Source organism: Trypanosoma brucei, assembly GCF_000002445.2.
Source record: "Trypanosoma brucei brucei TREU927 chromosome 11 chr11_scaffold01 genomic scaffold, whole genome shotgun sequence".
Taxonomy (NCBI): Eukaryota; Euglenozoa; class Kinetoplastea; order Trypanosomatida; family Trypanosomatidae; genus Trypanosoma; species Trypanosoma brucei.
The window spans coordinates 2,928,535-2,938,051 of record NT_165288.1 but is presented as its reverse complement, the minus strand read 5'-3'; the positions used below and the strand labels follow the sequence as shown (position 1 = coordinate 2,938,051).

At 49.7% G+C, this 9,517-nt stretch overlaps 6 protein-coding genes across 6 annotated transcripts; all 6 read right to left on the bottom strand.

Annotated features, from left to right (window-relative positions):
• Window positions 1-459: 459 nt before the first annotated feature.
• Tb11.01.3000 (hypothetical protein, conserved) lies at window positions 460-1,542 on the bottom strand (the record flags this gene model as incomplete). Its single annotated transcript, XM_824093.1, has 1 exon — window positions 460-1,542. One exon carries the CDS (start codon window positions 1,540-1,542, stop codon window positions 460-462), a length of 1,083 nt encoding a protein of 360 aa, XP_829186.1.
• A 309-nt stretch (window positions 1,543-1,851) lies between these two features.
• Tb11.01.2990 (oligomeric golgi complex component 8, putative) lies at window positions 1,852-3,417 on the bottom strand (the record flags this gene model as incomplete). The annotated part of the gene is made up of 1 exon (XM_824092.1): window positions 1,852-3,417. One exon carries the CDS (start codon window positions 3,415-3,417, stop codon window positions 1,852-1,854), a length of 1,566 nt encoding a protein of 521 aa, XP_829185.1.
• Window positions 3,418-4,222: 805 nt separating this feature from the next.
• On the bottom strand, window positions 4,223-4,405 carry Tb11.01.2980 (hypothetical protein, unlikely; the record flags this gene model as incomplete). The annotated part of the gene is made up of 1 exon (XM_824091.1): window positions 4,223-4,405. One exon carries the CDS (start codon window positions 4,403-4,405, stop codon window positions 4,223-4,225), a length of 183 nt encoding a protein of 60 aa, XP_829184.1.
• A 287-nt stretch (window positions 4,406-4,692) lies between these two features.
• Tb11.01.2970 (hypothetical protein, conserved) lies at window positions 4,693-5,226 on the bottom strand (the record flags this gene model as incomplete). Its single annotated transcript, XM_824090.1, has 1 exon — window positions 4,693-5,226. One exon carries the CDS (start codon window positions 5,224-5,226, stop codon window positions 4,693-4,695), a length of 534 nt encoding a protein of 177 aa, XP_829183.1.
• A 330-nt stretch (window positions 5,227-5,556) lies between these two features.
• Tb11.01.2960 (hypothetical protein, conserved) lies at window positions 5,557-6,072 on the bottom strand (the record flags this gene model as incomplete). The annotated part of the gene is made up of 1 exon (XM_824089.1): window positions 5,557-6,072. The coding sequence occupies one exon, from the start codon at window positions 6,070-6,072 to the stop codon at window positions 5,557-5,559; it is 516 nt and encodes a 171-aa protein (XP_829182.1).
• Window positions 6,073-7,239: 1,167 nt separating this feature from the next.
• Tb11.01.2950 (sodium/sulphate symporter, putative) lies at window positions 7,240-9,426 on the bottom strand (the record flags this gene model as incomplete). The annotated part of the gene is made up of 1 exon (XM_824088.1): window positions 7,240-9,426. The coding sequence occupies one exon, from the start codon at window positions 9,424-9,426 to the stop codon at window positions 7,240-7,242; it is 2,187 nt and encodes a 728-aa protein (XP_829181.1).
• Between the last annotated feature and the right edge of the window lie 91 nt (window positions 9,427-9,517).

Genomic DNA, 9,517 nt, shown 5'->3' with positions numbered 1-9,517 from the left:
AAAAAGAAAACTAGTGGAGGAAAAGTCAAACAAACACGCCTAACATAATTTAAAAAAAAAAACATCAAGGCTGATTGTAATCAAACATACAAACGGATACGCACACATAAATTCCGACGCACATAAGACTCATATATACATGCAAAAGCCGAGAGGGCCACCGCTTCTACGTGCAAGGAAGAGATTCAGGAAAAAAAAAAGGGATACAGAGACAGTGATGGAAGCACGCTCTCACGCTTTGGCTGTGGAAAAGAATTGCAATGGCAAGGATATCCAGATCAGGCCCCGCAATACATATGCCTCCACGTTCCACGCGACGGCCTTCACCAAGCAACTCACACAAGTGACGAGACATGCCAATTTGTACATTTGCTTACACATGCTTGACTCCAAAACCGAGGCTACTTTTTTTTGTTCTAGCTTTCTTTCGTGGAGGGGAAAAATTAGTGGGTTCACAGGTCACCTTCTGTTTCTGCGCTCTGAGATGGCCCTAGCCTTTTTCTCCTCTTCTGCGGCAAGTATCGCTTCCTTTTCGTCAAACTCCAAGTTTATAACCTCCATACGACCTGTTTCCTCACGCTGTTGGAGATACCGGCACTCCGCGCTGAAGGCAAGATCCACAGCCTCGTAATTAGATACGTCGATGGGATGTTGAACTGAGTCCATAAGACCTGATGTCGGGTTACGGCAGATAACGTTCTTCTCAACAAGGTCACGCTGCGCGGCCTGACCCAACATCAGGTAATAGAAAGCTATTTCCTGCTCCGATTCTGTTTCACTTCGTATAATGTCGCATCGGTGCTTTAGTGGAGCATACAAACGAACATCCAACGGAACCTTTTCGAATGTCATGCTCTCTCCAGCAGATGGACCCCTGTACTTATTTTTCCCCCTAATCGCACGGATTAAGAAGTCCTCCATGTAATCCGTTTGTTCCATTCTGCACATCTCAAGAAAGGGCATCGACTCACTCGCCCACTCGTCCTCAACCTGCTTTCGACCCAGTTGCTCCTGTCGAAAGAAGTCAAGCACTTTGAACATCGGGTTGTCTCGAAAAGGTGCAACCATGCGGCGAAAGAACAAAGATTCAACGTGGTTAATGTCTCCCCGAGCGAGTGTCTCACGATGCAGAATAAGCTCAAGTGGGGACGGCTTCATTTTACGCATGCCCCTCGATTCAATATCCCGCTCGCGGTGCGCCGCAGAAAGTTTAAGAAGTTCCCCATCGATTTCCGTGCAGTCCAAATCCATGTCTTCTCCCCTCCTTAGAGTGGCAGATCTACTGTCGGCGGTACTGCTGCAGTAGTTACTGAGGTCATCTTCGTCAAAATCGTATACGAGCGGGACAATTGGCGGCAAACGCCCAGATATACGGTTTTTTACGGCGTTGTACTCACATTTTGCCATGTAGTACGCGAACTGCCCATCTTCAGCACGCTCCACAGAAACACGATCCACAACCTCATGCGACATGGTGAGAATAGTGCTCACCTGGGCATAACTACTGGGTTTGTTCTTATATGTATAGAACTTAGTCTTCATCTTCTGTTATAAATATATATATTCTGTTTTTCGACTGATTGCTGCTTGTAACTGTTGATCCTTAGGCGACTAAAGGAGAGAATTCCCTTAAGGCTAGTATGCCTTTTACGAAAGGAGAAGTGTATAGAATTGCATGCTTGTATACGTGTGGTTATGTGGACTCACGGCCCGCCAACGTCTGTGCTCCCTTGCCAAAGGGACGGTCAGACGCCTTCAACGGCAAAGAATACCACACAGATAAAGGGAAAGAAGGAAATATCAAATCAACAAGCCCCCTCCGGGTGTGCGCACACGCATTCAACCGACCGTTCACGAATGTTTCTCCCTCGTTTCAAGGAACTGCTCGCTACCGTGAGCGACACCAACATCGTTGATTGGGGGTGCATTCTGCGAGAGAGTGATGTCCGGGGACGGACAGCAATGAGGTACGTGCCGGGTCGCATCTCGTGACGGTTTATTTTCATGGGAAAGCAAACCACGCAGGCCCTCCACGCTATATTGCATAGTCATGGCCAACTGCTGCTGCGCCTCGTCACCCAGAAGCTCTCGGACACAGACCAGGACGTGTGTATAAAATTCGTGCACAAACGCATGGACAAAAAGTAAATATGCATGCTTCTCAGCTCCCTCCACTGCCATAAGGATGTCTCTGTCACGTGACAAGTCCCTCGCTATAATCTGCATTAACTCCTCCACCTTTGCGACACAAAAAGACTCTACGCCAGGCACAACACATTTACGAATCGAATTGAACGCAGTCAGTATCCCATTCAGTGCATATGCAAGTGGCAGCCACTGCAAAAGGACCACAGGTGGTGACGACGTGATACCCGGCACCACTTCCACCTCACTATTTATCTGCAACGCTTGTCGCTGGGCGTCTGTTGGAGGCCGCCAAGAGAACGTTGCCATGGATGCGGAGTAGGACTGTGTGGCAAGGGAAAGCTGCTCGGCGAAAAGAGACTTCACTCGGCTCGAAACTGCCTCGCTAATGAGGCCAAACATGTCCATGTGCACCAGCGCTGCAGCACTCGCGCAGTTATTGTACTGCTCAATAACAGATGCAAGCTCGGAGCCGTTGGCAATCCTCTCCAGACAGGCGCGGAGGCGCTCGAGGAACACAAAAGACCTCGCGTGGCACCACCCGACCAACTCACTACATGAGCCTCCATCTACCTCGCCAGAGAAGCAGGCAGTATACTGAAGGACCACCTCAGCAACGTGGACCTTGAATGTTGTTAGATAGCGAAATATACGCGAGTACGGGGCACCGCTACGCTCAGCTTCGTGCATGTGACCGTCGATGTACTCTCCCCTTTTTAGCAAGAACAGTTGCCGGATGTACGTCTCTTCCACACCGAGCCTCCGGAGAAAAGTGGTCAACTTTAGTGCGGAGGCAACTGTCAACTGCTCCGCTAGTCGAGGAAGAATTTGCTCCTCTAAGGCCTGTTGGAGCGCGATGAGCACTTCAGCCTCAACGCAGTGAAGGAACTCCACATTTTCGATGGGCTGAGAAGACCGCCTAACGTGCTCCAACACCACCAGTGCTTCGTGATACATCTCATTCCGAATGCACTCCTGTAAAACTGAAGGGGCCTCCAAGAAAGCTAACAACTTTTGGTGCTGCTCCACAGTGCCCAGGGCCACTTGCCTCTCCTTGCGCCATAATTGCCCTACGCGGCTCATGGCCTGACTAAGCGCCTGCAACTTCGTGAGAGAGTCGCCGAGGCGCGTCGCGCACGAAAGCGCAGCATCTGAAGCGGTGGCAACCTTGACGTTCACCTCTTGTGTGCACGACATCAGCGGGTAGTTTTGTACCATTGCCTCAACAATGCTACTGCGGATGCGTGACTCCTCACTCACCTCAAGTTCCATTGGAGCCAGTGGCCTTTTTTTTTTCCTAGCCGAAACCTTCTACTTGAATAGCAACAGGACAAACGCACAGGAAAAAGAAAATCCACGCCACTAAGTAAGTGCTTGAGCGCCTGCAACAGAGCGTGCTTATATAACAAGAAACTGCGCAATACCGAAACGGTATGATGGCACCACCAGTGACCCTGTGCACAACCATACCCATCCGCTCCCCCGGTGAAGGATGCTTGCACGTCGAATTTGTGCAAAACAAAAAAAACGGCGAGAGCTCGTCCAGCAAGAGGCAACAGATCCAACAAGTATAAATTAAGAAGTTGCGGAGAGAACGAGGAAACACACATAAGTCGGACCGACGAACAGAAAACGCCGACCCAGTGCTTCACCGCACGCTGGTGTGATTAATCAAAAAATACTACCCCCTCCCCACAATCCAGCATGCACAGCCGTCACAGGTGCAGCCGTACAGTGATGTAAATACGGGCTTTCACCGCATTGTGCAAACAGGCGTCACACTGAAGGAAGAGGGAGAAGTGTAAAAAGAGAAGGAGGAAAATAACGGTGGTGGCGATGATGCAGGATTTCATTCCACGGACCGTCTGTTTGTTTGCTTTTTTTCATATTTGTGTACGCCTCAAAGGAAAAACAATGAAATAAAAGCCAGGAAGATCTGACTACCCCGCGGCCGCAAGCGCCACCCCGTAGGCCGAGAACTGAAAATAAATAATTACAGTGAATGTAGAGTACAAGGCACGGCATGAAAAAACAAAAAAGGAAAGATGCAAACAATAAATATCAAAAAAAAACAGAGCTATATTACACAACACCACCCACTGATGTGGTCCATACACGGAACGGGAAACGTAGTTGTGAGCCCGCATTCAGCAACCTGATTCCTCATGTCAGCTTCCACTTTAGCCACTTTAATATCTTTATTGCACGCACACGAGGCACCTCCGCCACCGGCACCGACCGGTGGCCCCAGCAACGGCATCCCCTTCGACGGCCCTTCCACGGGACTCAACACTTCAGGAATTGCCTGCTCAAAGACAGTTAAGGCGTCGGTGGCAGTACTTCTGAAGCTGGGACTTGGCTCTTCTCTCACACCAACGCATACGTACGGTAACCGACACGACCGCAGAGGCACTTGACGTCCACAGTCAGGGGGCAAGGTAACATTTTCAGACACGTGTTGTACCTTCGTCCCGTCAATGGTTGAGCTTGCACAGCAGTAAGTGGACTCTTCTCCATTTCCTGCGGAAATACCCTCTCGGGGGTGCCTCAAAAGATAGTACTCCGGCAGCTCCAGGCGCAAAGTGCTTGCGCGGGGCGCGGGTCGCTCCCACTGACAAATGCAAGCTCCGCCACAGGCAAACTATCCCATAGTCGGGCAATCCTTGTCGGGGTACCCACTGCTTCTCGTTTTTTAGCATTGGGGTTCATCCTCCTTTTCCCACGACGGGGAATAGTAACATTTTGGAAACAAAGGATGGAGGGTGTACTAGTCGTTGGCACTTGGTCCTTTCTGTGACCAGTTGAGAGCGGTCTATGGGACGCATTGCGCTTCAGAACCGACGCCAGCGGCGGAAACTGAACGATTTGGAGTGTGAGATTTGTGAGGGATGCCGCTGCCGAGGAAGGTGGAACGATCTCACCGCCTTCAGTGCACAACGCTGCGGTAGATAACTTCGGCCACCGGAACACCCCTTTGCAGGCCTCAACGACGTCCAATGCCGTCCCATCCGACAGAACTTGGATTCCAAGTGCCTCGTCGTCTGTCATCCCACTGCATTTTACCCAAACCTTCACCGACATAGGAAAAGAGCAAAGTCTTCTACATAATCATTCGTGGCAAAATTGAATACAAGAAGCGGTGCAATAGTCGCCCAGAAACCATATACAAACATAGAGAAGAAACCACTGAAAGGACAATACAAATGCAAATTACATAGTGACTCCGTCAGCTTGTAATTCCAAAAAAGGGAAAGACGGGCTTCCTTCCTCTCAGACAAAGGCGGGGGCGTGCGGTCCGCAGTGTCGGTAGCTGTCAACACTTTACGATCTAAACACACCCTTTGTAGCTTAGCTAATTTCCCGCCTTTCCGCCGGGTACTTCCGCGGAAAGGGAGTCAATTAGAGGAATTTTCAGTCGTTGTTTGTGCGTGGACACTGCATGTCGTTAGCGATGTACGAGCCCCAGAGCCTTTTAGGCATGACACGAATGTTCGGCGTCTCCAGCGCATCGGCCGTCACCGTCACCTCCATGATGTCATCTTTGTGCCCCTTCTGCAAGGCACGCAACGCGGCCATATGAGGAATCGGTGTAACAAAAAATGGGAACTCGACATCATGGTCTCCAACGCGTGGGGTGTCGTACACAGTAAATCCCTTAAGAATTACAATATCATCCCTTTCGATGAAAGAAGCAGCGGAGGCCCACTCATCGTAGAAAAAAACGTGCACGCACGTCTCGCCTGGCATCCCCTTGTACTCTGTATCAAGCAGCTGCCCACTAATGTCAAACACACGCCCGGAAAGAAGTTCCCTAGGCCTTGGAGCCCGTACCGTGTCCGCACGGCATATAAGCGTCTTAACATCGTGAGGCTCTCCACGCGGCAGCCTCGACAAATCAGCGAGTGTTACATACAGCTCTAGGTTCATGTAGACGGTGGCAGCGCTCAACACAACCCACCGCCCTTTTGCCCCCCGACGTTGGCCTTCTACACTCAAAGCACCGAATCCTAGAAAGGGTCTGCTAGACGTGAAACCACTGGAACGAGAGGGGAGCCGCAGTAGAAAGAATCAAAGCGGCCGAATAGCACGTGATAGCGACAATAACGTTATGATTCCAGAAAAAAAACACTTGAGGCAAGAACACGGTGGAAAGGTGGGTGGACGGGCAAGCGCAACAAAAACCTTGTACGAAAGCAGGAAAATAAGTGGAAAGAAAGCGGAGGATGATGCCACAGGGTGGAGGTATACAAGGTACAAGTGGAGACAATACGAGACTTGCTTTCGGTTTCTCTCCGCACCGCAAAATCTTTGTGGTTGAGAAATAACAAAAACCAACGAGGGTAAAACGTAATGGAGCAAGTGTGCCTACCAATAAATAATACCTGAACCGCGCGACAAAGTACACAAAAAGGGGAATGCGGTAGTGATTAGCAACACGATACGAATAAGCTCAGGGCATGGACTGCACTGTGACCGTTCCTCCCCCACCCTCCCTACCATTGCGCCAACCCCACTCCCTTTCTCTACCGCTCTGTAACGAAGCGAAAACAACCTCTTATTCACCACGAAAAACATAAACGCACACGTAAGAACCATGAACTTGCGTCAGCATGAGCATGTACATCGTCCACCCCAGTGGAAAGTGTTGGCATCCGCCATATACTTGCCGATTTCCCGCAGTTTCATTTTCCTGTTCCCATCACATACCTTCCTAAACCCACACACGCTACGCACAAGCGCTCATATGGTATTTAACGTTTCGACCTCTTGCCCTGCCTCCCTGTGCATACCATGACCAATATCCACCAGACTTCTCTCCCCGTCCCCCCCCCCTGACTGCGGCACTGGGCGCTACCTGGAAGGAGACATCCCTCTGCCAAAACTGGGAAGTTGAAAGATTAGGTTTCTCGATATATGTAAAAAAAAAAGGCAACGAAAACGAAAACGGCACAAAAAGCACGGAGGACGTAGAGATAATAACAATAATGACAGCACGACGAAACCGCAGTCCAGCTCCTGTACCCTTCTGTCGATGCGAACGGAACAAGACAACTGGCAACCAAACAATACCCCAATAAACCACCACGACCACAGCTACGGTTTGCCTTCAAACACAACATATGTAAATGGAACCATCCATGTGACAAAACAGATGAACAGCAAGAATGTAATGATGGTTCCACAGAAGAGGAAGTCTTTCGCTTTGAGATACGGGCGGCCGCGCGAGTCCTCCGCAAGCAGCGAGTTGACATTGGGAAAGGAGCTGATGGGAAATGCCATGGCACCAGAACACATGAGTGCACTAAGAAACACAAGGGTGAAAGGAGACACCGCAAAAACTCCCTCCTCCTTGGGTAGCACCAAGCCAATCTTAAGAATCATCGGGAGAAGTATCATAGCTGCCACGGTATGAGAAACGAATGTCGTCACGACCCCTACCACAAGAATCAGAGACACTAGTGTTGTGTACGGTGGCTGTGATACCAGCGTGTCGTGCAAACTGTCGGCAATGATGTCTAGCATCTTCGAATCCCTTGCGCAAAGGCCAAGCATGTTTCCTCCAGCCAACAGAAACATGAGATGCCATGAGAGTGTGTTAAAATCCTCCTTAGCCAATATACCAATCCCAAAAAAAACTACGATGGGTATTAAGGCAACCACACCAGTGTCTCCAAACAGCAAATTAGGCGGCAGCACCCACAGTACGACAGTAATGAGTGACACCATTACCACAACAACTTGATCCGCAAGTCTCACTTCCTTGTTCCCCTCTGTGTTAACCACTTGCAGAGGAATGCTCGACACGTTCTTGAAGGGTTTCCACACGAGCAAAATGATAGCCCACGATGCAACCACACCAACCAACACGAGAGGGAGCGCAACGGTGACCCACGACAAAAAGGACACATCATGGAAACTTAGCACGGACAGCGCTACAGCATTTTGAGGCGAGGCTATGGGCGACAGCATCCCACCAATGTCGCAGGCGAAAGCTAAACCAAGTAAGATGGCATGCGGGGCCTCCGTATCTTCTGGAAATTCCCACAGCGTTGGTCGTATCACACCAAGAACCAAAAGAGGAGCGGCGATATTAGATACGAATGCACACAAGACGCTGCTACACAGCATTACACCCAGCAAATACATCGAAGGACGGTGAGCAGTGAGACGGTAAAGTGCGCCGGCGGCGTAAACCTCCAAGTGTGTGCGGCCCAGTGCCTTTCCAATAGTTAGACCGCCAAGCACAAGTATCTGAACGTGATCCATCATTCTGCTAAGGATAATGCGGGATGCAACAGTTGTGCTGGCGACTCGATGTGTTGCCGGGTCAGTAATTATTCCAAGCGGTACGGCTATAATGGGAATGAGCATGGCAGTGCAGAAGAAAGGAATAGCCTCCGTTATCCACAACGAGATTATAACACCAAACAGTGCCACACAATTATGTGCCGACGGGTGACTCTCTAATATTGGGAAAAACATCAGAATCCAGAAGAGAGCAGCCGAGAGAAAGACAAAACGCCACTTCGCATGGTAGGTCTGGTTTATGGTAATGTTTTTAAATTGGACCAGAGCCTCTCCAAACTTACGCTCGTAGTCAGCATCAACATCAGTCATAAAAACATGAAGGCGAGGAAGTGATCTACCAATCTGCGAACGGCTAATCTCTGCTTCAATGGAGATGGTGAAGTCCCCCTCATTTCGACGGTACTTTCGAAGCTTCTTCGCTGATTTACGTATTGCTTCCAGGTTCAACTCGGCAAAATGTTGCAGCATGTGCGCACTCGAGTGCCACTCAAGAAACCTAGCCCTTGGTGTATCCTCTTCAATTTCCTGCTTCTGCGAATCACCAATGAGCTTCAAGAAACATTTCTTAAACTTGGAGACAAAGCCCTCACGCTGTTCCACCACTATCTCATTCATCATTGAGTTCTCAGTTGAACTCTCGAAGGCGATAGAGAGCCCCTCCCTTGGCGAGTTTAGTTTCTCACGATGCACACGCTTCCTGTTGAACATCCAGGGTAGCTTGGATGGCACAGCGGGAAGTTGAGGATCCTGTTCAAGGAGCTCATCATGGCACCGATGAAGTTCTTCCAGAAGCTCTTTAAACAGCCCCCCGGCGCGTTCAAGTTCCTCACCTATAATTCGAAACAGTTCTTCGCTAAACTCGACTCCTGTCAACGGGGAACTGTGTATGAACTTTTTCAGCCGTTTGTAATTTACATAGAAATCCTTCCACTGCTCCACCTCCTCCTCTATAAGCCGCTTTCCGAACTTCATGGCGTGCCTGCACTGTCGGGACTAAAAATAAGAAGGGAACAGGAAGAGCAGAGGGAAAGGTACCAAGAGGACCTAAAGTCAATATGCATGC